The following is a 21,935-nucleotide window of genomic DNA, read 5'->3' on the forward strand; positions in this document are numbered from 1 at the left end:
TTGTGATATTCTGCCCTTCATTTGAGTTATTTTTGGCCGCTTTCCCCGCATAATTAAAAACGGAATGCTTTTGTAACCTCTTATTTTCTGCATGGATACCGCAGGGCAAAATGCAGTCAGCCAAGAGTGAAGGACACCCCGCGGTGGTGCCCTCGACCACGGTGATGGAAAAGAGGGATGGGGACAGGGCGGTCACACCCTCGCCGGCAAGAGTTCGGCCGGTGCATTACCCCTTCTGGTTCGGCGGCAGCGCTAGTAGTATGGCCGCCTGCGTAACACATCCCCTAGACCTAGGTAAGTCTAAGCAAGCCCCACGATCCAGTGTGCAAACGCTCCTGATATAACCAGCGGAGACTAACCCAGCCTCGCAGTCAAGGTATGAACCCCAAGCGCCGCCTCAACATAATGACAATTGACCAACCCACCCCTAGGTGCGCCTCCAAACCCGGACGGGCGACATGCCCAAGTCGATGAGCGGCACCTTTGTGCACATCGTCAAGCACAACGGCATCCGCGGCCTGTACAACGGCCTATCCGCCTCCCTCCTCCGGCAAATCACTTACTCCACCACCCGGTTCGGCATCTACGAGGAGATGAAATCACGCTTCAGCTCCAAAAAGACCGACCCCACCACGGGCAAGCCCAAGCCCCCGTCACTACCCCTCCTCATCGCCATGGCCTCCACCTCGGGCTTCATCGGCGGCATCGCGGGCAACGCGGCCGACGTGCTCAACGTGCGCATGCAGCACGACGCGGCGCTGCCCGCGGCCCAGCGGCGCAACTACGCCCACGCCGGCGACGGCCTGGTGCGCATGGTGCGCGAGGAGGGCGCCGCCAGCCTGTTCCGCGGCGTCTGGCCCAACAGCGCCCGCGCCGCCGCCATGACCGCCAGCCAGCTGGCCAGCTACGACGTCTTCAAGCGCACCCTGCTGCGTCTGACCCCCATGCAGGACAACCTGGCGACGCATTTTAGTGCGAGCTTCCTGGCGGGGGTGGTTGCGGCCACGGTGACGAGTCCGATCGACGTCATTAAGACGAGGGTCATGTCGGCGACGGGGGGTGATGTTGGTGTTGTGGGCGTGCTGCGCGAGGTGTATGCCAAGGAGGGGATGCGGTGGATGTTTAAGGGTTGGGTGCCGAGTTTTCTGAGACTGGGACCGTGAGTTTTCTGCCCCCGCCGCCCCCCCTCTGTTTGACCTTGAGTGTTCATGCTAATGTAACATACGCCTTGCAGACAAACGATCTGTACATTTCTCTTTTTAGAGTCGCACCGCAAGGTTTATAGAAAGATCAACGGCATAGAGGAACCGGTATGAAACCGAGTAACGAGCGGCTTGACCCACGAGACGACGGTGGCACGAGCTACGATTGGATACGCTAGTTATTATCGACGACTATCGAGTGCATACGAGCACTATACACCGTCATGGGCAGGCAATCATAGAGAGAGCGGGGGCGTTTGATGTGTTTTTCTAGAGGGCATAGAAGCATTGCAGGCACCGGCGTTGGATAAAACCGTGTTTGGTGGTATCTTCTGTCCAGCTTATTGCCCCGCCTGTGTATTTCCTCCTCCTTTTCCTTTTTCTCTATACCCGCGTTGTTGGTTGATTAGAGAGCTAGAAAGCTTGTACCGTAGAGCAATGCCTTCCGGAATATAAAAGATCCAAATTCCCCTCTTATTTCCCGCTCCCCCAAACTCCGGCTGAGATATCCATATCATGCAACCTGAAATAGGCGGGCTGTGTTGCCATGAGTCTCTGGAAATTAAACGCAGTGGATGGCGAGTGTTCGATGGGCTGCGTGTTGTTATGTTGCTAGTGGATGGCAGGCGGGTGACCTGATCCCGGGCGGGCGTCGTTTGAACAAGAGCCCACCTCGCGCGTGAGCTCGAGTAGGGCAGTTGCAATCCGCAGCGGCCAGGGCCAGCCACAGACAATCGGTTGGTGGGCTTGAGACGACAGTGTGTTGGCGGTAGAACCCTCAGCCGCTCACGACCAGCTGTTTTGGCCACCGCCGTAAGGTGTCGCCCCATACGGCGTTGTCCCGCCAGCCCCGCCGGCCCCGCCCCAAGAGCTCTGGTTGCCACCGTTCCCAAACGGCGTCGTATACCCCCCACCAAACCCGTCAGCCCCGGTGCCGTACTCTGGGCTCCGGGGGCCGTTATAGTCGCCGTTCATTCCGTCTCCGCCCTCATCGGCAAGCTCATGGATGAGCCCGGCAAGCTTCTGCTGAATAACCTTGATGCCCTCGCTGACGATCGTATCGGGCGGGAGATTCCCGGCGCTCTCGACGTTGAAGTAGAATCTGTTTGGGACGGCATCGTAGTCGAACGGCTCACCCTCCTGCGGGGGCTCCTCCCACGCGGCGTACTCGCTTGGGGGCCTGTGTTGTGTAAGTCAGGGTGTGTAAAGGGAGATCGTTGGGAGGGAAGGGCTCACCATTCTGTCTTAGCATCCGTCTCGTACCAGAAATCGGTATGGCGAAGCTTATTGTGAGGGTCGTACTCAAACCCGATGGCCGCCGATGGCGCCCACTTCGCGTGCTCCTTCGCGATGCCCTTTTTTGCGATGCACTCGAGCTTGATTTCTTGGCCCGGCCGAAGCTTTAGAATGAGAGGGCCGAGTCCTTCGGAATCCGAGACCACAGGGGTGCCGAGTACCTGATTGACTCGCTCACCCGTCGGTACCAAGTCCCGAGCAAATACATGCATGTTTTCGTCTCCGGTGCATTTGGCGTGAAGGGTGAGCCTGACACTGCAGTGCTCGCAGCAACCGTCGCAGTCGCAATCTCTCGCGAACAGTAACCCCTCAATGCCGTCGGCATTTAGCGGGATAAGGCCGAGGCGGTGGGCGATAAACTCGTCGGCTAGTACGGAACTGTTGTCTTCGATTTCCACAAGGTCGATCGCAATGGTGGGGATCTCGCCGAGCATAACGCGGCGGAGGGAGTTTGCGAAGGCGATATCCGCATTCGAGAGCTCGAACTTGACACGGATTGGGTCTGCCTGGGGTTTCGCGATCTCGTTTAGATCACATTGTTTCCCCAAGATCGAAAACGGGGATGGAGTCGATAATGCGACAAAGACATACTTGAGAAATCTTGACAACCGGGCCCAGCGCCTCGGCGTCATCCATCACCATCGGGTCGTAGTCCATGTTGCTGTTGGTTGTAAATATCGAAATGTTGAACTTTTGAATGTGCGGCGATAGATGCAACGCTGCGAGGAGCGAATTGGTGAGAGAGGTGTGAGGTGCAAGTTTGGTGTTTGCGAAGATGGACGCGTGCGTGAGCTAAGGATGGTGGCAGAAATGCATACCTACCGGCCGCCTGGGAACAAAGCACAGCGAATCACATGGGGCCACCCCTTGCTGCAATGGGGTGAATATAGCGGTTCATTCGCCCCACAAATGACAGGAGTGGTCCAGCGCTATTTCATCCGCCACAGAAGCTTCAGCCCCTAGGTACCTCGACACAATTGTGGCGGCCCGTCAATGATCCGCCTGCAAAGTTGAGCTCCGGTCGGCCAAAGGGCCTGGAGCCAAGCCGGCTACCTCGCCCCCATAAAATTTCTTGAGCAACACGCGAGTTTGAAGTTTGAACTTTGAGTGACAGACCCTTGATTCTAGGAGCAGCAGATTCCCAGCACATTCACAACCATGCTACGACAAACCGTTTCGGCCACTTCCAGAGCCCTCCGCTCCACTGCCAGACTCGGCACCCAGAGGCAAACCATTGCGATTGCCCAATCCTACTACCAGACACCACTCGCCATTTCAAGGACAAGGTGGTACAGCTCCGAAACGGATGCCGCAAAAAAGAACGGAGAGGAGGGGAAGGAGAATGGCGAGGCCGAGAGCCCCGAGGCCGCCCTGAAGAAGCAATTAGAGACGAAGGATGCCGAGGTCCGCGACCTCAAGGTAAGCTACTCAGTTCTACCCCCATTATCAGCGGCGGTCATACTAATGCGTCAGCTTCTCAGGACCGCTACCTCCGCTCCGTGGCCGACTTCCGCAACCTGCAAGACCGGACACAGCGCGAAATGAAGGCGGCGCGGGACTTCGCCATCCAGAAGTTCGCCAAGGACTTGGTCGAATCGGTCGATAACTTCGACCGTGCCCTGACCATGGTACCCCACGAGAAGCTCAAGCCCGAGAACAAGACGGAACACACACAGGACCTAGTCAACTTGTACGACGGCCTCAAGATGACCGAGAACATCCTGCTGTCGACGCTCAAGAAGCACGGCCTCGAGCGCTTCGACCCCAACGGCGAGGTGTTCAACCCCAACGAGCACGAGGCCACCTTCATGACCCCCATGCAGGACAAGGAGCACAACACCGTCTTCCACACCCAGGAGAAGGGCTTTAAGCTCAACGGCCGCATCCTCAGGCCCGCCAAGGTCGGCGTCGTCAAGAACACTTAAGCGGCGCTTTCGATCCCCCAAACTTCACTCTCCGGGAGGCTGTTCCTCCCCTGTACTACTACCACTCTTGGATTTGTTCGCACGTGCCACGTTATCTTGGGACCAGGGCGGCCGGGCGTTTTTGTTTTCTGGTCTCGGATGTATAATGCTCCTCTCATGATGTCGGTTCAAACCTGCTTAGCATATGGAATGCGGAAAAAAAGGGATAGAGATGACGGGTTGCTCTCGGACGGGTATATAGAGCCTCGGACACGCACAAAGATTACGCTACTAATGCAAATGACGGGGATGGTTGGCGGCGATTTTACTTTGCATACTTGGTGGATTCTTCGCGTGAGAAAGATTACAATGAACAAATCAACCTAGCATTCAACACACATCACCCAAACTTTCCTCTCAAACAAGGACTGATATTCCCTCAATTTCTTCTCTCTTCTTCCGTTTCGCCTCGGCCGATCACTTTAGTCACATCTGTTTCTTGGCACACTTGGTCACCCTGCGGGATTTCCTTGGCCAGGAAGCTCCCCCTTTTCTATTTGTCCTTTTTTTTTTTTTTGTATCCTTTTTGTTTTACAGAAGCGACATTTGGTTTCATGTGAAATCACCGGTATATCTATGTTTGACTACACTTGCGCGTTGTCCCAAGACAAGGCACAACGCCACCGTGATGGTAGTGGCAAGCAGTTCGAAATGGGTAGGGCCGGGCATGTCCCGAAGTTGTCGGTGCGAATATCCGGTAGTTTTCTCATAAATTCTATTATGGCTCTTCTATGAATAAGGTAGCACTAGCCCTCTTGGTTTCACACTGCATCCACGTCACTACGTTGTTGATATCGGGGATGGAGATACCAATAACATTTTCAGGGGTTGTGACATTCGATTGCAAATGGCTTCCCATGCTGTTCCCTGCCGAGTAAATATACACTGCTGCGTCTCTAACATGACATCTCTCTCTCCGCTAGGTAATTAGCGTTCCGTAAACTGGGGTGTGGATGGCATGGTGCAAAGCATTGGCTTGGTAATTTGGTTGAGCAGCAACAAGGGGTTCACAGCCTCTGCCGGCAACAACACAGGCATTCAGCACGCATGATAGCCGCCATAACCCGTGCTAGCTAGCATTTCCCCGAAGAAAAGAACGGGTTCATACAGTGGACGAGCCTAGTTCTGCTTCGATGTGTGACTAGGTAGCTGATGATAACTTGAAAAACGATGTCGCTCCGTTTCTTAAAGCGCCTTCCACAGCTAGCTAAATGTGTAAACGGCTGTATAAATGCTGCATGAGTCCAACCCCTGCCCTTGCTCAGGAGCACCACGAGCACTACTAAGCTTTCTTCGGCCGTCCCCTCCCCTTCGCCGCGGGCTTCGCCTTGGCCTTCGACGGTTTACTGCTACCGCCATCGTCCTCGTCATCATCCGCAGCCTTGGCCGGCTTCTTGGCTGTCTTCTTCCCGCCCTTGGCCTTGGGCTGCTTGATGTACTTGTCCTTCTTGAGGTCGAGTTCTTCCTCCTCATCGACTTCGGCAGGCTCAGCAACGTCGTTCTCATCCTCTTCCTCAAGAGCTTCTTCCAAGTCGGGTACATCCTTGTCGGCCTTCTTCGCGGCCACGGCTACGTCCATGTTGCTAGCCTTCATGAAGGGCACAGGATGCGATGCCGCGTTATACCTGGAAACAAGTTAGTCATGTCACGGCGACCCTAAGGAGGTATATGAGCAACTTACATCCGGGTGAATGTCGACTTGGTCTGCGTGTCAAGGTTGATCAAGTCCTCCGACTGGTACCCCACGCCGAGTTCTTTGATGCTATCAAAGTCCTCTCGGGTGAGGTAGTAGCTGTCCATGAGCTCGATGACGTCCGGGACGGCCTCCTTACCCTCAACCTCCAGCCGCTTGACCAGTTGGTGCCAGAGCACAGGCAGATACTGTTGTCGGATCTCGTTGTGATCGCCCGACGTCTTGAGACGCATATGTGATTGGATTTCGCGGACGAAGCGACCAAGCTTTCCGGTCTTGCTGTTGTTGCCAAGCCATGACGTGAATGCAGTCTGGCCGGTGAACATACCGGCAATGAAGCTTGCTGGCCTGACAGTGCTGAAGACTGCGTGTGTGGGCATCAGGCTCCAGTGTTGCTGCGGACCGTGGATCATGCGGTCAACTAGATCTCCGTCACTGATGCTCTCAGCTGCCTGATCAACAAGCTCGAGGTACTTGAGGTTCTGCATCCTGGCATTGTAGTTCTTCCCTGTCAGCGCGGCCGGCTTCGACCGCAGGTAGTTTTCTTGAATCATCAAAAAGCTGAATTCGTGGTCGTGGAAGTAGAGCTCAATCTTGTCGTTCAGCGTCGCCTTGCTGGCCGGGCCAAAAAGACCTCCTCCAATCATCCTCTGGCAGATGTCCCAAGGCTTCAAGACAACGTGCTTCTCCCAGGCCTTGGTCATCGCCTTGCTTTGGTCGAAGTCCATCGTTGTCTGATCGAGCTTGGCGGTGGATAGCATATTGATAATCTGGCGGATGTCCTTGCCGCTCCCTTCGATGAGCGCGTTGACAACCTGGGGGGGCATCTTTAGGCCTTCCCGATGACATATGGTCATGATCCGGGACCGGATCTGGTCGACCGTGGGGCGTTGGAATTTGACATCGAAGGCAACGTGATCGAAAGGTTTCATCTTGGGCAACCTGCGCTCGTTGCAGATCAGGATTAGGGGTACCTCGGTCTTCTTGCAGAACTTGGCAAGGGCTCCGACGCCGCCGCGATCACCGGCGGACATGCCGTCAACCTCGTCCATGACGAGGACAATCTTCTTTTTGCCAACGTCGACCTGCTTGCCGTCGGCTGCAAAGTAGCCCATCAGCGACGTGTTGTTGAGCACATCGCTGACGCCGTTCTCGACAAGCTTCTTGCTGCGCGTGTCGCTAGCGTTGCTCTCGAGGACGTCATATCCTGCGAGCTTGGCCGCGAGGTGGGCAGCTGTTGTTTTACCAATACCGGGTGGCCCAGAGATAATGATGGCCCTATATCCGCCCATGCCATCTGCACCCCTTTTCTGGAAATTGTACTTGCGGTGCATCGCCCATTTGTCAAGCCAGCCCTGGATCCGCTCGACGTTTGCCTTGTTGCCACAGATCTGGTTAAGCTGCGTGGGTGCATACTTGGTTGTCCACAACTGGGATAGAACCCGAGTCGGCGCAGGAGGGGGGCCTCCGCGCGCTGCAGCGGCTTTCTTCGCCGCCTTCTCGGCTTCTGCCTTGCGAGCTTGTTCCTCCTTCTCCATCCGGGCCGCTTCGTCTCGAATCTTTTTCTCTTCTGCCTCCTGCTTTTGTTTGGCCTTCTCGGCGCCCTTGCCACTACCGCCGTTCGCAGGCATCGTTTTGATGAGGTAGAACAGGCCCTCCTCATCAATCGTTTTAATACCGTGTTCTTTGATCTTCCGAAGCTTGCTAGGGCCAGCATCATCTCCAAGGACAACAAAGTCTGTTTTGCTGCTTGGTGCGCCTGTGACCTTGCCCCCATACCGCTTAACGAGGGCTTGCCCTTCTTCGCGGCTGATGGTTTTGAGCAAGCCGGTAAAAACAAAACTTTTACCCACAAGACAATCGTCCTCGCCTTCGGGGATATCGACAGCACCGGCCATTGGCGGCGGACCAGAATTCCCGCCTCCTGCCCCCGCCTTCCGCCAGTCAAACTTGGCGGCCGGGTCGGGTGCCGGAGCGTCAGGTGCTTGAACTGTGGGAACGTTGTCGAGAATGGCCTTGATATCGTCGGCCTCGGGCTCGGGCTGTTTCTTGGCCCTTGGGGCGCGGGGTCTGGCCGGGGCCGCCTTCTTCGCGGGCTTGATATCCTCCTCGTCCTCCTCGCTGTCCGAAGTCGGGGTTTTGCGTTTCCTGGCCGGCCCTTTCTTGGCTGTCGTTTTTGGGGTCGGTTCAACTTCCTCGTCGGATTCGGCCTTGACAGGCTTACCGGCACGAGAAGCTACTCGCTTGGGCTTGGGAAGGAAATCTTCCTCGCTGTCTTCTTCGACATACTCGTCGTTCTTTCGTTTGTTGCCACCCTTCACGCCCGCTGCGAAGATGTCATCCCCGGCATCCTCATCATCGTCCAAAAATGCATCGTCATCGTCTCGGTCGTGCTTCTTGTAAGCAGTAATGGGCTTCTTCTTGGTGCTGTTCTGCGCCGGCTTGGTTGGTTCCGGGACTAGCTTTGCTGCCGCTGGTTTGGTTCGGGGGCTCACGCGGACTTCGGCGCCAGGGGCCAGACGGGTCTTGGATGCAGGTTTTGGGGTGGTATTTGTGGCATCGGGCTTCGGTTTGGATGACGCAAAGTATTTGGCGGCCGTGGTTTCTTCGCCATCCACCTCGGTACGGGTTCTAGTTATGGTTAAGAATGGAAAACGGGCCAGGGTCCAACTAGCACAACTCACGCTGCCTTCTTGCGAGGAGTGGACCTGGTCGGCTTCTTCGTCCTACAATCTCTGTTAGCCATTGGCAATTCTGGATGGCGCTATCACATGCACTTACTCGACAACCTCATCTTCGTCGCTGTCCTCAATCACCTTGCGTCCTTCTAAAATCGATTAGAACACCAAATCATTGAAAAACGAATGTTTGAGCACACGTACTACCCCGAGCCTTTTTTGTCTCTTCCTCCTTTTTGGCTGCAGGTTTCGGCGGGGGAGCACCGCCCTTGGAAGTGAAGAAGTTGCGAATGTCTGGCATGGTGGGCGATGTGGTAGATCTTGTCGTTAATTCGAGTAATTTAAAGGGAAAATCAGAGGAGGGAACGAGCGCGAATGCGCATTTAAGCACCCTTCCTCCTTTTGATCTGTATTGCCGTTGGGGTCCAGGCAGATGACGGAAGCCTGGAACATTGGTCGTGAGACTTGGAGCTGCAGACGCGCTGTAATCAAAAGGGCGACGCGGTTAAGCTTTGGATCTTGGCGTGCAGCGCGCTAGAGCGTGACATGCTCAGGGTGACCGTCTAAGTGAATATCATTGTACCGGTGTCTAAAGTTCAACCGCTCTCCCGCAGTTTCTCCGATGCGATTGCTTGGGGCCTTTTTTCGGCGCTGGAGATACGCCCAGCCAAATCGTCAAGGCCGACCACCCCAGCCAATTCGATCGCCATGAGGCCAAACGCTTCATCGGGGCTCCTCAGTGCCTTTCAGGCACTAAGGATAACGCCAGCGACACCACTCCGAGCTTCCCTCCCCTCGACAGCCATCCTGCGATCCTCGGCACCCGTTGCATCCACCCTCACTCCTCAACATGTTAGGCTATTTTCGGCGACTGCGATCCAGGCGGGGTCATGGCTGGAACCCAACCTCCCACGAAAGAAGAAGATGATGAAGGGCAGGCCCAGAGTGCCGACGGGCGGGTCGACAAAAGGCACAACAGTCGTCTGGGGCGATTACGGCTTGCGCATGTGCGATCACCACCGCAGAATCAGTGCCAAGCATCTCAAGATGGCCGAGGACACCATCAAGCAGCGGTTGCGTGGCCAGAAATATCGGCTGTACAAGAGGGTTGCTTGCAACGTTGGTGTGTTTGTCAGCGGAAACGAGGTATGTCTATGTCTAGGGTGTACTATGGAGCTTGGCAATTCACTGACACTAGCCGGTGCAAAGATGAGAATGGGTAAAGGAAAGGGCTCTTTCGACCATTGGGCCGCTAGGATTGCCATCAACCAGGTCGTTTTCGAGATCAAGGGGATCTTGCACGAACAGGTCATCCGGGATGCCTTCCGTCTTGCGGGGAACAAGTTACCAGGTACTGAATTTATACCAGCATCAATTTGCATCTGCTAACTGTTATCTAGGGCAATATGAGTTCGTCAAGAAGGGGGATCCGGCTGTTGTTGGAATCACGAAGCTGGATGGTATCACGCTGGATGACTTGAGACAGCCATGGAAGAAGCTCCCTGCAGAGGCAGCTACGCCCCCACCACCGACTACGGAAACGCCCCCCGCGGCACCCCCTCCTTCGTAACCGTCGGGCTATGCTTTTTCTGTTGTATAATATGTAGACTAACACAACTGTCCATGTATTCGGTTCGTGGGTTCTTGGCACAGAACTGTAGCCCCAGACCTTTCCCCACTTAATTTACGAGTTCTATGGAGCACAGTCATAACCTACAATGTCCATATTAACGATTGGAGGACTTGCTTCGCTGTTGGCCGGGGCGGTTAGGTTTCTATAGCATCTTGTGAGGGCTGCTGCTTGTAATCCTATGGAAGTCAGAAAGGTCAGAAAAGACATCGCCTACGGACATTACCATGGAACATATTAGCTTTCCACTAAAAGAAAGCTTCCTATTCGGTTTTGTGTTCTGGCCCCTCGGATGCCTGCCTAGTATGGTCCGTGCACCCCCTGCAACCGCTTAATTGATTTTTGGCGACTCCTGCACGTCGCGTCACCCAGACGCGTCTTCCTCTAGTCCGCTCTCACCTGCTGAACAATTCCTACAATCTTCTGACGACAACAACTTTAAAATGGCACTCATTGTCGACAAGCACCGGCCTCGATCTCTAGATGCCCTTACATACCATGAGGAGCTCTCAGAACGATTGCGCTCCCTGGTAAGACCAATTTATTGACATGCGAAAGCCAGCAGCTAACCATTTGTAGGCGCAAAGCGGCGACTTCCCCCACCTCCTCGTGTACGGCCCATCGGGTGCAGGCAAGAAGACAAGAATTGTTGCCACATTAAAAGAGTTATTTGGGCCTGGTGTTGAGAAAATCAAGATCGATGCGCGTGTTTTCCAAACAAGCAGCAACCGCAAGCTCGAGTTCAACATCGTTGCCTCCATCTACCACCTCGAAATCACACCCTCCGATGTCGGCAGCTACGACCGGGTCGTCGTGCAGGACTTGCTCAAGGAGGTTGCGCAGACACAGCAGGTTGACCAGTCAGCGAGGCAGAAGTTCAAGGTGGTTGTGATCAACGAGGCCGACCACCTTAGCAGGGATGCTCAGGCGGCGCTGCGTCGGACCATGGAGAAATACTCGCCCAACCTGCGGCTCATCCTCCTTGCCAACTCGACTGCGAACATCATCGCGCCTATCCGGTCGCGTACCCTACTTGTCCGGGTGGCGGCCCCGACACAGGATGAGATCAGTGATGTGCTGGCTGCGTCAGCGAAGAAGGAGGGGTGGCCGGTGGTGAAGGGCCTGCACCAGAGGATTGCCAAAGAGAGCGGACGGAACCTGCGCAAGGCGCTCCTGATGTTTGAGGCGGTACACGCACAGAAGTAAGTCACCCCTGATACTTTGGCAATTGCAAGACTGTGCCATACTAACCCCTCTATCCTGCAGTGAGAAAGTCACAGACACGACACCAATACCGCCCCCAGATTGGGAGGCGCTCATCGGTCAAATCGCCAAGGAGATCATGGAGGAGCACACACCAGCCCGAATCCTGCAGGTCCGGTCGAAGTTGTACGATTTGTTGACGCACTGCATCCCCGCAACCACGATCCTGAGGACCCTCACGTTCAAGCTGATCCCGCTCATTGACGATGCGCTCAAGGCGGATGTCATCAAATGGGCCGCCTTCTTTGAGCACAGGATTCGGACAGGCACAAAGGTGATTTTCCATCTTGAAGCGTTTGTGGCCAAGTTTATGAGGATATTTGAGATGTATTTGATGAGCATAGATATGTGAGGGGGACTCGTCGGACTAGGCGTTAGGGGTGGGTGCTAGGAGTTGAGCAGAATAGAATTGCATGGCATCCCAATGGTTGACAGGCCATAACCTTTGTTTACTACCTTCTAACGTTTGAGGGTGACGCTGAACCCAAGCTCGGCTAGAGTTGCATGGTATTGTACATACACATCTGGCTGCCGGACTGACACGCACCCTAACCCTGAAATGCCCTCGGTGTCCTCGAGCCACCTGGCGATTTCCGGACTTTTGATTCGCCAACAGCTGCCTGTGGGGCCGTTTCTTACAAGTTACAGCTGCATCAAACTGCCGTGCCGTTGAAAGGCGCGACCGTGTCCCCAACAAGCAAGGCCAGCTGTTGTTGGAAACCGAAACCTCGAATTCCATGACCGACCAACGACGGATCCCTCCCGACCCAATTATCGCAACCGCCAAACAAAGCCCCAAGCTGGCTACCTGATAGCCAATCCGATAGCTGCTCTGCTGCGGCAGCCCGACACTGCGATCCCGAAGCTATCGAGTTTACGTTGTGCGCCTGGGGGCGAACCGAGAGAAGAAGATGGTGCTCAACCTCTTTCGCGTGGCCGGTATGGATACCTAGGGAGGGGTGATGGGGAGAGGGGCAAGAGGGGCTGACATTGGCTTTCGTAGGGGATTTCTCCCATCTGGCATCAATCTTCATTCTACTGCATAAGATTATCCAGCTCAAGGTACGCATTGTTGCCATTGTCGCATGGCCATCTCCCTAGGGATGCTAACACCAAATTGCGCAGAGCTGCTCCGGCATCTCGTTCAAGTCTCAGGTTCTCTACCTGATTGTCTACGTCACAAGATACCTTGGTATGCCCCCACGTTCAATGGCGAGTCGTCGCATCAGGAGCCATGCCACTAACCACCCCAACCCCGCCCCCGCAGACCTCCCATGGACACACTCGCCATACAACTTCATCTTCAAGATCCTCTTCATCTGCTCGCAGTTCTACACCATCTACCTGATGGCGCGCGAGTACAAGCCGACCAACGACGCCAACCTGGACACCTTCCGCGTGGAATACCTGCTCGGCTTCGCGGTGGCGCTCGCGCTGCTCTTCCCCGTGCGGTACACGGTGCTGGAGGTGTTCTGGGCCTTCTCGATCTGGCTGGAGAGCGTGGCCATCCTGCCGCAGCTGTTCATGCTGCAGCGCACCGGCGAGGCCGAGGCCATCACCGCCCACTACCTGTTTGCCCTCGGCACCTACCGCGCCCTGTACATCCCCAACTGGATCTACCGCTACATGACCGAGACCACCCACAAGATTGATACCGTCGCGGTGGTGGCGGGCGTCTTGCAGACGCTGCTGTATAGCGATTTCTTTTGGATCTATTACACCAAGGTCATGAAGGGCGAGAAGTTTAAGCTGCCTGTTTGAGGTGGTGGCGCGGATTTTGGGAGGATGGGACTAGGTTGTGAATCAAAAACCCTGGGTGCAAGCCGACACCCTCCTCACCCGGTCTTTGCTGTGTCTGGTGATGTGGTATGGGGTGAAGGGTGAAATGTGTGATGAATGACACGGCTAGGTGGGTGGGACAATGTCATAATTACGACAAGCTGGGCTGGCGGCGGCGGCGAATCGGGCCAGGCCGTCCGGTCTGACAAACTGTTTTCCATTGTTGTTGGGGAATGGAAAAGACGGACATGCATGTCTGGCGTTCGGAGATGTTGGCTGGTTATTATTCCGTCGGACTTGGAGGTGGCGGCGGCGGCGGCTATGGGCTCGGATATTGTGTTTTGAACCGTCTTCGGTGTATATAGATAACAGTTTTTGTGTTTAAAAATTGGGAGTGTGCGTGTTATTTTCAGGGGGGTGGTGTCTGTAGGATTGCGAGTGAGTTTGGTTATGAAAAGGGGGGCATTTCCTTCTCAATGAATGGCCCGCGTCAGTGCTGACCAGGCCATTCTCAAATGTCTGGGAAAGCCAAGAAAGGGGCCAACTCGACCCAATCCCATCGGCGAGTGAAGTAGCTGCCGAACAGTGTAAGGGAATGGCGCCATCCTCCAACACACCACCAACACCGGTAACGAGCACCCATCTGAGACGCACCGACCAGAAGAAAGCAGAACCAGAACCCGGAAACCCTATTGTTCTCGTCTTTTTTTAGTGGAAACCCGGGAAAGGCAGAGCACCCAAGCATAAAACCAGGCCGTTTGCGTTTGAGGTCAAGCGAGTAGCATTAACACCCCCGCGCCCATCCGTCTCAGGTCACCCCGGCACCCCCCGATTCGGCCGACCCCGGGACATCCGTGCGCCCCGGTGCGGTGTGCCTCCGGCGCGATCTGCGCCAGGCTCCGGGGCCAACTGGGCTTGGCTGGACTTGGATGCCAATGGTTGGGGTTTTTCTCTTGGGCGTTTCGTCTGGTTGGTGTCTGATGGGATGACGGGCCGGGGATTCTTGGGGCTTTTTGGTGGCTGCTACCAGGGAGCTACGCAGTGCCGACTGTCGTGATAGCCGGCCAGCACCAAGGCATGATGGCGTGGGGGGCTGTTACCGTCTCCTGCTCACGCCGGTTCTGCTCTCCCCCCTCGATGATCTGTCACTGCTCGGTTGCGAGTTTGTTTCCGGCTCTTGTTGGGCAGTATGGCATAGTGAACCCGGATTCGTCTCCTGATCCTCTAAACGACGAGTCGGGAGAAAGCTATGCAAACATTTCTTCTTTTACCCTCCCACTGCCCTCCTCTGTTTGTTTCTGTCCTCTCCCTCTCTCTCTCTTCTCCCGTTTTGGCTAATTCCCTTTCCACCCTTTCCCTCCCTTCCCACACCTGTCAGTCCTTCTGGCTGAAAGGATGATCGCCAGGTCCGCCGTCCCTCGTGCCACTCTCCTTCGATTCTGCCGCCGGCGGTAATACTCAGTTGTTTGGTTATTGGCTTCTTTTATGATCTCTCGCGCACCATGGCCAGGAAACCGGTGTTGTTCCCGCGTCTTTCGCTTCTCTTTTTAATATGCTCGAGCTGTGCTTGGGTTGGTAATGGGGTAGCATACGGGCCGGTTCCGGTGGTGGTACCGGTTAATGGGAAGGAGGCCGTTATTGGAGGGGCGGGAGGGCCCGAGCCGGTATGGAGGAGGATACCGGGTGAGGTGGAGGGTCGGAGTATCCCGCATCCCCGGTCGCCGCCCGCAGAGCCGGCGCATGTGGTCCGGGGCGGGTGCGAAGCCATGATCACGCCGCCCCCGTCACTTTTAGCACGGCAAGACCAGGGGCAGATCCAGGCGCTCAGCAACCAGCTGGAGCAAGTCAGCAACCAATTCCGATCTGTCAGCCAGGCGAGCCAGCAAGTGAGCCAGTCCAGCCAGCAGCTGAGCCAGTCGCTGCAGCAGGCCACCCAGCGGCTCAGCCAGACGGAGCAGCAGCTGGCGAGCGCCCGCCTACAGCAGGGCAACGCCGAATCTGCATCGCGGTCTATGTCGCAGGCCTCGGCGGAGGCGTCGCGACGAGGAGACGAGGCAAGAGCAAGCGCAGACCGTGCCATCTCGCAGGCGATACAGTCGGCATCGCAGAGCGCCAGCCGCGCATTGTCTGAGAATATGGCGAGCCTTACCAGCTCCATGGGCGCGAGCTTCTCGAGTGCCCTCCGGCTAGCTAGTCAGAGTGCAATGGATGCGTCGAGATCGGCGGCGAGCGTGGCACAAAAGGCACAGGCTGATGCCACGGCTTTGCGGGTAGGTCTACAGCTGCACCCAAGATCTAGGCGGGCATGAAGCGGCTAACCAAATCCCAGGACCAAGCCAACACACAAATCCAACAAGCCCAAGGCGCCGCGCTCTCCGTGACGCAAACCGCCCTGGCAGTAGTAGGCGGCATCATCGGCTCGTCACTGCTCACAGGCATAGTCTTCGTGCTCGTCCTCCGCAGAAAGCGCAACAACAAGCGCCGGCGACTCGGCCGCGGCGGCAGCGAGAGCGGCATCAACGGCAACATCGGCTACCCCCAGCTGACCGGCGCCTCCAACGAAGCATACTCCATCTCCTCCTCCAAAAAGGACTACTCCACCAGCGACGACGGCCGCAGCAGCACCTACAGCACCGACGACGCCGGCTTCCGCTTCCCCTCAGACCTCAAACAACCAGCAGCCACCGCCACGTCAATACCCAGAAAGGGCGTCGGCTACGCAGTCAGCTACTACGGCCCCCGCAAATCCACCATCAACACCACCACCACCACCACGCGTGGACCCCCACCCAAATTCCAGCTCGGCAACCCACCCCCACCAAGAACCACAACACAAGCAACACAAGCAGCAACAGCGGCAGCAGCGGCCGTCGCAGGGGGTGGTAAATTCAGTCTGTTCCCGAGTCCCAAAGCTACCAATCCCACCAATACTACTCCTCCAACAGCGGCGGCATCAACAAGTGGGGCGGGGCAGAGGGCGTCGAGTGGGAGTGTGCCGACGCTGGACCGGTGGTTGAGGGACGGTACGGATGTGAGTCCGTTTGGGACGTTGGGTAAATGAGGGGTTGGGGTAAGATGTGGTGGTGGTGTGCGGGTGTGGTGTAGCGTTGTGGGGTTGTTTAGAAAGGAGGGTGGGTGTTGTGGTTATTTAATATTGAGGTGGTGGTTGCTTGAGAGGGGGTGGTGGGGGGTGGTGTGGCTTGTTTTGTTATATACCCCTTTTATTCATGCGTCAGTTGGTTACCTAGATAGTAATTACATCTCAACGTTGATTAGAGACCAAGACTTGGTTAAGGGCGTGCCCTCCCCTTTGAAATGCTTACACGCTGCGCTTAGACACAACTTCCCGACGATGGGCTATCCCGGCCATGAAGACCACCTGGGCATGTGACTCCCTTCTTTTGTTAAGCCGCCGGGGATGCAAATACCATGGATCAGGCGAACCGCCCCGTGACCAGATACATCGCTCGGACCGCTCCCGGACGCAAGGTTCGAGGCCTTGACACGTGCAGGTGTGCCTAGTGCCTAGTCCGAGGACTTCCTCTACATCTTGGACATCAGGCCCCAGTTTGGCTGAGGCATCCTGCAACTTTTCAACAACCTCCAGACAAGCCACCAGTTACTGCGTATTACATGCACCTCGTGTGGCTTGTCCGAGCTGTAGACATCTGGAATCAACTACTAGCCCTCATTGTCGTCGCCATTCCGTCCATCAAACGGCCGGACGTTATTTGCCAGCCTAGTCATCATCCAAGCCTTTCAGTCGCGTCACCCAAACCAACCATGAGAGCCATCTCAGCTTACCTTTCTACGAAGAAGCTCAGCTTTTTGCTGGCCGCCCTCTTCGGTCTCTCCGTCCTCATCAGCACTGCTGCCGTGGCGAGAGGGGGCGGCGAGCCCGTACCATTGTATGCCCAACAATACAAGAAGCACAGCTCGCCCGGAAGGCAACCGCCTCCTTCGCAGCATAGTCCGCCACCCGAGCCACCACAAACACCAGAACCGGCACCAGAATACAAATACTTCCACGAAGCCGGCGACAGCCGCGCCCTAGCCCGTACAGCACCCTTCCCCCTCCCTACCCCCAATCCCAATCTCCCAACTAACACACCCGCACAGACTACGACGCCCGCTTCTACCAAGGCCACATCCCCCACAACAAGCGTACGTCAACCCCCCCTCCCCCCTCCCAAATCCTCAACCCCCAACTAACCCCCTCCCGGGGAATAAACAGACCGCACAACCCTCACCCACCTAATCCGCTCCTACCTAACCACCTTCGCCTCCCTCGGCCTGCCCACCTGGCTCGCACACGGCACGCTGCTGGGGTGGTGGTGGAGCGGGCGGATCCTGCCGTGGGACGGGGACGTGGACGCGCAGGTGAGTGGGCAGACGCTGGGGTGGTTGGTGGAAGGGGGGTGGAATCAGAGTCGGTTTCGGTTTTTTTGGGAGGAGGAGGATTATGATGAGGAGTGTGTTGGTGAGTGTGGTGAGGAAGATGGGGAGAGAGGGCGCCGGCGGGGTGTGCGCCAACGGGAGTATTTCCTTGATGTGAACGCGTTCGCGACGCAGACGGGGCGGAGCGGTGGTGAGAATGTGATTGATGCGCGGTGGATTGATGTCGAGACGGGGGTGTTTGTGGATATTACCGTGTTGTCGGAGCGGGATCCGGACGGCCGGCCCGGCGTGTGGAGCTGTAAGAACTTCCACGAGTACCCGACGGGGCAGCTGTTCCCGCTGCGTGAGACCGAGTTTGAGGGGGTGCCCGCGCTGGTGCCCTGGGGGTATCACAGCATGCTGATCGGGGAGTATGGGGTGAGCAGTCTGGCCTTTACCGAGTGGGCTGGGTGAGTTTGTTTGAGGTGAGTGATTAAGGTAGGTAGGGGTTGCTAACACACTGTTTGCAGGCATCGATGGGAACCTGAATTGGGAGTGTGGCTTAAAACGAACAAGACGGAAGGGTAGAGCACTAATAAGACGAACACAGATAGGAATAATGGCACGGAGACGGAGAAGGTTGAAGTTATCTCTGTAACTCTCCATTAGTAGTTGCTAGTAACGAAGGCCATCAGAAAGTATCTATCTGTTGGCACTTACCATCCTGACCAGGTCTAGTGTAGAACAGGCAGCGTTGGATATTCTCGATAGTTAATCGATATCCATAAACTTCACAAGTCTCGTCATGTGGCCACCGACCTGAGTAACACACATCCACAGACTCTATTCAAGCCCGGCATCTATCGTACCCAGCAACCACCACTACTTACACAGGCAGCCCCTCATCCATCGCCTCGTCCCGCTCCAGCCTCTCCAGCCCATTACACGCCGCGCCATACACCTTCAGCGGCACAGCCACCTCAAAGCTCTCACACATTAGATTCTCCACCCCCACCAGCACCAGCCCACCCCGATCATCCCTCGAGATCTCCTCCAACAGCGGATGCGGCTGCTGCTGCTGGGCCTTGGCCTCTTTCTCCCTCCTTCTCTCCCCCTCCAGCATACCCTCCCCCTCCGCAGCAGCACTCCCACCCTCCCCACCATCCTCCCCATCCCCGCCCTCCTCATAAAGCACCTGCGACGCCAACGGCGGGGGCGCGGGCGCCACCACCGGCGCGGCCTGCACGGGCACGACAAACTCCAGGCGGACCTTCCACTCGAGGCCGACGCCGCTGGTGACGAACTCCGGGGTGGCGGCGACGGGGATGGCGGCGGAGAAGACCCAGCGGCGGGCGTAGAGGGCGGCCTCGGAGCCGCTGCCCCAGACCTTGCGCGTGACGCGGTTGACGCTGGCCTCGGAGCGCAGCGCCAGGCTCGCGTCCACCTTCTCGGCCGTCTCCAGCGCCGCGTGCACCGCGTAGCACTGCACCTCGGCACCCTGGAAGTCGACGACGCATGTGACCGTCTCGCCGAGCCGGTAGGCGGGCCGCGTGAGCATGACGACGCCCACGCGGCGGCCGTTGCGGGCGATCTCGAAGCGGTTCGGGGATTGGTTGTTGCTTGGGCCGCCGCTGCCGCCGCTGGCGAAGTTGGAGCGGAGGATCGCGAGGTCGATGGCTTCTTTGGCGGTGGGCGGTGGCATGAAGGGGTGGTGGTCCGAGACGGACATGATGGAGGGGCGGCGGGAGGAGGTCGGGGAGTGGGGAGTCAGGGGGGCGCTCGGGCTTAGGAGGGCGCCGCCTGCTTGGTGGAGATTGTGTTGCGGGCGAGAGAGGAGGTCGTCTACATAGGTGAGGAAGGAGGCCATTGTGGAGACTGTCGACGAAGATGGTATCGGTTTGCCGTTTGTTTTCTGTTGTGTGCCGGTGACGGTTTGAACGCGGGCCTGGTCCCGCAGGAGGATGTATGGAGACATCAGGTCGTGGCCTAATATCTCTCCGTGGCTGTTAACGCTCCCTAATACTCGGAACGGGACGTCCACGGACTTGACCCGCTGTTCCTTGGAACCGCCGGGCCGTTGAGTGCCTATGACAAGGCTGTATGATATCTTCATCGCCTTCCCGCGATGCGTTGGTGGTAGCCCCTTGGGTAGTTTGAAAGCGTACTCGTACGCCTTGCTCTCGCCTGGAGCTAGCTGTAGATCGACAAACAAAATGGACTGTGGCGTAGATAATAGGGGCACCGCCTTCGAGTTGGCAATCCCGCGCATCTCCTTGATGCTGCTGAGTTCACCGCCCCCCAAAAGCTCGCCAATGGAGCTCGTGATATTGCCCCATCCGAACCCGCGCAGCAACCCGCTATCGCGTTTTGGTGTCTCCAACCCAACGACGCCGCCACCCTGGCCGCCAACGACAGCTTTCCGTTTGACGGCCTCAAAGGGCCCGATATTTATGAGTGACCCGTCCAGGGTAAACGATCCTTGGATCTGAGCATAGCCCATCATCAGCGTTTCGGGCAGTCTCGCGGCGCTCGCAGCAAGGCCCGACGTCCTCCTGTTGTGTGGCGGGCGGACTTGCGACCGCTGGGGTGGCTGCGTCACATATTCCGAGGCCAATGTCTCGGAGGAGTTGTTGCTGAGCGAGTAGAACTCGCCGCTACTCCTCGGCGTCCCGGCTATGCTCAATGTTGACAAAATCCTCGCCGTCGGTGCCACCCCTTGTTCGTTTATCGTCGGGACGAGCTCCCTCGTTCTCATTGGTAACCCGCTCGATGTCGGGCTCGTCGGGTCTTCGTCTGCGAGTCCCCCCACGGTCCCGGGTGTCGTTGGCGAGGGCGACATCGGGAATTTGAACTCGGCGAGTGGATTTGGCGATACTGGCGATCGGCGGGAGAACTCGGCTCTCGGGGTGTCGGGGGCGGTCGCAGTGCCCGGTCGGCGGCCATTGATGCTCCGTTCTGGCGGATACGACGCGTGGAATAGCGGCGACGACTGGGAACTCGATACCTTCGGATGTGTAGCTAAAAGAAGAAAACGTCAGCACTTCTTCCCGCCCGTTAAGATCCCCTAACCAAACTCACCAGAACGCGGCCCATTGAGCAGCCCACCACGGGGCAGTATCTGCAAACTCGACGCCCTCGCATGGCCCCTCGGCCGCGGCGGCTTCGGCGAAGACGCGACACCAGCCTGCCCATCATCGACCGTACTCAGCGAGCCAATCGAGACAATCGACACCGACCGCTTGTGCCTGTGCCCATTCCCATGCCCATTGCCATTTCCCATCCCACCCCCATTCCCCATCCCACTTCCCCCTGCACTCCCACTCACACTTCCATCCCCATTCCGCCGCGAACCACCACCACCACCCTGCGCCGGCGACCAACCCACGGACCCCGCCCGCGCCCTCGACGCAGCAGACGGCACCGAAAGCGACAAGCTGGAGCGATGGCCCCTCGCCCCGCCCGACGGGGGCGGCGCCAGCCCGCCCCCCGAGGAAGTGGTATGCTTGGCAGCGGCGGCGCGGGCGGGGTGTAGCGGCGAGGGCTGGCGCGGGCCGCGGTGGTGGTGGTGGTGGGAGGCGTTGGGCGGGAAGGGTTTTAGGGTGTTTGTTGTTGAGGACGGTGTGGTTGATGAGGATGGTGAGGGGGTGGTGGAGGAGGAGGCGGTGGGCTGGCGGGCGACATTCTTGAAGGTGATGGTGCACTTGAGCTCTTCGCCGGCGAAGACGACTTGCTCGTGCCAGCGGACGAAGACGCGGATGTTGCTGCTTGGGTTGTTGTTGTTGTGGTGGTTGTGGTTGGTGGGGGTTGTGTGGGTGTTGAAGCTGTTGCTGGGGCCGTCGGGCGGCATGGTTGGGAATTGTGCTTGGTGATTCCGTCCGGTTTGGGGGAGACCGACCGACCGACCGGGCTTCAATCGATGGGGGCGGAAGCGGGAAACAGGGGATCGGGATCTGGGATTGTGGATTAGGTGTTATACTCCCTCTTCAATGAGGCAATTGGTCGCCGGATTCGTCAAGCCGCTTGGTTTAGCATTGCTAATACGCAACATCTCGC

General features: G+C 57.1%; 10 protein-coding genes across 10 annotated transcripts; 7 read left to right on the top strand and 3 right to left on the bottom strand.

The window, feature by feature from the left end:
- Positions 1 to 110: 110 nt before the first annotated feature.
- Positions 111 to 1,316, top strand: F5144DRAFT_550423 (mitochondrial carrier domain-containing protein; the record flags this gene model as incomplete). Its single annotated transcript, XM_066787636.1, has 4 exons — positions 111 to 294; positions 372 to 376; positions 432 to 1,159; positions 1,235 to 1,316. 4 exons carry the CDS (start codon positions 111 to 113, stop codon positions 1,314 to 1,316), a joined length of 999 nt encoding a protein of 332 aa, XP_066639520.1.
- A 259-nt stretch (positions 1,317 to 1,575) lies between these two features.
- F5144DRAFT_339220 (DNA-directed RNA polymerase) lies at positions 1,576 to 3,396 on the bottom strand. Its single transcript, XM_066784210.1, has 2 exons — positions 2,439 to 3,396; positions 1,576 to 2,382 (listed from the first exon to the last, which is right to left on the bottom strand). Exons 1-2 carry the CDS (start codon positions 3,128 to 3,130, stop codon positions 1,989 to 1,991), a joined length of 1,086 nt encoding a protein of 361 aa, XP_066639521.1. The 5' UTR covers positions 3,131 to 3,396; the 3' UTR covers positions 1,576 to 1,988.
- A 64-nt stretch (positions 3,397 to 3,460) lies between these two features.
- F5144DRAFT_339267 (GrpE-domain-containing protein) lies at positions 3,461 to 4,810 on the top strand. The gene is made up of 2 exons (XM_066784212.1): positions 3,461 to 3,917; positions 3,980 to 4,810. Exons 1-2 carry the CDS (start codon positions 3,657 to 3,659, stop codon positions 4,421 to 4,423), a joined length of 705 nt encoding a protein of 234 aa, XP_066639522.1. The 5' UTR covers positions 3,461 to 3,656; the 3' UTR covers positions 4,424 to 4,810.
- Positions 4,811 to 5,361: 551 nt separating this feature from the next.
- On the bottom strand, positions 5,362 to 9,330 carry F5144DRAFT_339246 (replication factor RFC1 C terminal domain-containing protein). The gene is made up of 5 exons (XM_066784211.1): positions 9,038 to 9,330; positions 8,937 to 8,979; positions 8,840 to 8,881; positions 6,144 to 8,786; positions 5,362 to 6,087 (listed from the first exon to the last, which is right to left on the bottom strand). The coding sequence occupies exons 1-5, from the start codon at positions 9,132 to 9,134 to the stop codon at positions 5,745 to 5,747; spliced, it is 3,168 nt and encodes a 1,055-aa protein (XP_066639523.1). The 5' UTR covers positions 9,135 to 9,330; the 3' UTR covers positions 5,362 to 5,744.
- A 79-nt stretch (positions 9,331 to 9,409) lies between these two features.
- On the top strand, positions 9,410 to 10,697 carry F5144DRAFT_581472 (mitochondrial 54S ribosomal protein uL16m). The gene is made up of 3 exons (XM_066789436.1): positions 9,410 to 9,979; positions 10,043 to 10,184; positions 10,234 to 10,697. The coding sequence occupies exons 1-3, from the start codon at positions 9,542 to 9,544 to the stop codon at positions 10,401 to 10,403; spliced, it is 750 nt and encodes a 249-aa protein (XP_066639524.1). The 5' UTR covers positions 9,410 to 9,541; the 3' UTR covers positions 10,404 to 10,697.
- A 162-nt stretch (positions 10,698 to 10,859) lies between these two features.
- F5144DRAFT_339289 (P-loop containing nucleoside triphosphate hydrolase protein) lies at positions 10,860 to 12,164 on the top strand. The gene is made up of 3 exons (XM_066784213.1): positions 10,860 to 10,993; positions 11,043 to 11,665; positions 11,730 to 12,164. Exons 1-3 carry the CDS (start codon positions 10,907 to 10,909, stop codon positions 12,076 to 12,078), a joined length of 1,059 nt encoding a protein of 352 aa, XP_066639525.1. The 5' UTR covers positions 10,860 to 10,906; the 3' UTR covers positions 12,079 to 12,164.
- A 388-nt stretch (positions 12,165 to 12,552) lies between these two features.
- Positions 12,553 to 13,524, top strand: F5144DRAFT_339305 (ER lumen protein retaining receptor-domain-containing protein). The gene is made up of 4 exons (XM_066784215.1): positions 12,553 to 12,665; positions 12,730 to 12,788; positions 12,852 to 12,918; positions 12,994 to 13,524. The coding sequence occupies exons 1-4, from the start codon at positions 12,638 to 12,640 to the stop codon at positions 13,485 to 13,487; spliced, it is 648 nt and encodes a 215-aa protein (XP_066639526.1). The 5' UTR covers positions 12,553 to 12,637; the 3' UTR covers positions 13,488 to 13,524.
- A 1,401-nt stretch (positions 13,525 to 14,925) lies between these two features.
- On the top strand, positions 14,926 to 16,756 carry F5144DRAFT_339301 (uncharacterized protein). The gene is made up of 2 exons (XM_066784214.1): positions 14,926 to 15,775; positions 15,835 to 16,756. The coding sequence occupies exons 1-2, from the start codon at positions 15,008 to 15,010 to the stop codon at positions 16,564 to 16,566; spliced, it is 1,500 nt and encodes a 499-aa protein (XP_066639527.1). The 5' UTR covers positions 14,926 to 15,007; the 3' UTR covers positions 16,567 to 16,756.
- Positions 16,757 to 17,288: 532 nt separating this feature from the next.
- F5144DRAFT_495521 (LicD family-domain-containing protein) lies at positions 17,289 to 18,470 on the top strand (the record flags this gene model as incomplete). The annotated part of the gene is made up of 4 exons (XM_066786105.1): positions 17,289 to 17,562; positions 17,625 to 17,669; positions 17,740 to 18,352; positions 18,413 to 18,470. 4 exons carry the CDS (start codon positions 17,289 to 17,291, stop codon positions 18,468 to 18,470), a joined length of 990 nt encoding a protein of 329 aa, XP_066639528.1.
- A 188-nt stretch (positions 18,471 to 18,658) lies between these two features.
- F5144DRAFT_339396 (Rgp1-domain-containing protein) lies at positions 18,659 to 21,811 on the bottom strand. The gene is made up of 2 exons (XM_066784216.1): positions 20,961 to 21,811; positions 18,659 to 20,900 (listed from the first exon to the last, which is right to left on the bottom strand). The coding sequence occupies exons 1-2, from the start codon at positions 21,727 to 21,729 to the stop codon at positions 18,769 to 18,771; spliced, it is 2,901 nt and encodes a 966-aa protein (XP_066639529.1). The 5' UTR covers positions 21,730 to 21,811; the 3' UTR covers positions 18,659 to 18,768.
- Positions 21,812 to 21,935: the final 124 nt, after the last annotated feature.

The sequence above is a fragment of the Chaetomium tenue genome, assembly GCF_020726465.1.
Source record: "Chaetomium tenue strain MPI-SDFR-AT-0079 chromosome Unknown F5144scaffold_6, whole genome shotgun sequence".
Taxonomy (NCBI): domain Eukaryota; kingdom Fungi; phylum Ascomycota; class Sordariomycetes; order Sordariales; family Chaetomiaceae; genus Chaetomium; species Chaetomium tenue.

Coding starts and splice junctions, on each gene's coding strand:
- F5144DRAFT_339396 (XM_066784216.1), bottom strand. CDS start 21,729: ATGCCGCCCGACGGCCCCAGCAACAGCTTCAACACCCACACAACCCCC. Junction 20,901..20,960: donor GCTCAATGGGCCGCGTTCTG/GTGAGTTTGGTT, acceptor TTCTTCTTTTAG/CTACACATCCGAAGGTATCG.
- F5144DRAFT_339220 (XM_066784210.1), bottom strand. CDS start 3,130: ATGACGCCGAGGCGCTGGGCCCGGTTGTCAAGATTTCTCAAGTATGTC. Junction 2,383..2,438: donor ACGGATGCTAAGACAGAATG/GTGAGCCCTTCC, acceptor TACACAACACAG/GCCCCCAAGCGAGTACGCCG.
- F5144DRAFT_339267 (XM_066784212.1), top strand. CDS start 3,657: ATGCTACGACAAACCGTTTCGGCCACTTCCAGAGCCCTCCGCTCCACT. Junction 3,918..3,979: donor CCGAGGTCCGCGACCTCAAG/GTAAGCTACTCA, acceptor TCAGCTTCTCAG/GACCGCTACCTCCGCTCCGT.
- F5144DRAFT_339246 (XM_066784211.1), bottom strand. CDS start 9,134: ATGCCAGACATTCGCAACTTCTTCACTTCCAAGGGCGGTGCTCCCCCG. Junction 8,882..8,936: donor GACGAAGATGAGGTTGTCGA/GTAAGTGCATGT, acceptor CAGAGATTGTAG/GACGAAGAAGCCGACCAGGT. Junction 8,787..8,839: donor ACTCCTCGCAAGAAGGCAGC/GTGAGTTGTGCT, acceptor AACCATAACTAG/AACCCGTACCGAGGTGGATG.
- F5144DRAFT_339289 (XM_066784213.1), top strand. CDS start 10,907: ATGGCACTCATTGTCGACAAGCACCGGCCTCGATCTCTAGATGCCCTT. Junction 10,994..11,042: donor CAGAACGATTGCGCTCCCTG/GTAAGACCAATT, acceptor AACCATTTGTAG/GCGCAAAGCGGCGACTTCCC. Junction 11,666..11,729: donor GAGGCGGTACACGCACAGAA/GTAAGTCACCCC, acceptor TCTATCCTGCAG/TGAGAAAGTCACAGACACGA.
- F5144DRAFT_339301 (XM_066784214.1), top strand. CDS start 15,008: ATGGCCAGGAAACCGGTGTTGTTCCCGCGTCTTTCGCTTCTCTTTTTA. Junction 15,776..15,834: donor CTGATGCCACGGCTTTGCGG/GTAGGTCTACAG, acceptor ACCAAATCCCAG/GACCAAGCCAACACACAAAT.
- F5144DRAFT_581472 (XM_066789436.1), top strand. CDS start 9,542: ATGAGGCCAAACGCTTCATCGGGGCTCCTCAGTGCCTTTCAGGCACTA. Junction 9,980..10,042: donor TGTTTGTCAGCGGAAACGAG/GTATGTCTATGT, acceptor GCCGGTGCAAAG/ATGAGAATGGGTAAAGGAAA. Junction 10,185..10,233: donor TGCGGGGAACAAGTTACCAG/GTACTGAATTTA, acceptor ACTGTTATCTAG/GGCAATATGAGTTCGTCAAG.
- F5144DRAFT_339305 (XM_066784215.1), top strand. CDS start 12,638: ATGGTGCTCAACCTCTTTCGCGTGGCCG. Junction 12,789..12,851: donor ATAAGATTATCCAGCTCAAG/GTACGCATTGTT, acceptor CAAATTGCGCAG/AGCTGCTCCGGCATCTCGTT. Junction 12,919..12,993: donor CTACGTCACAAGATACCTTG/GTATGCCCCCAC, acceptor CCGCCCCCGCAG/ACCTCCCATGGACACACTCG.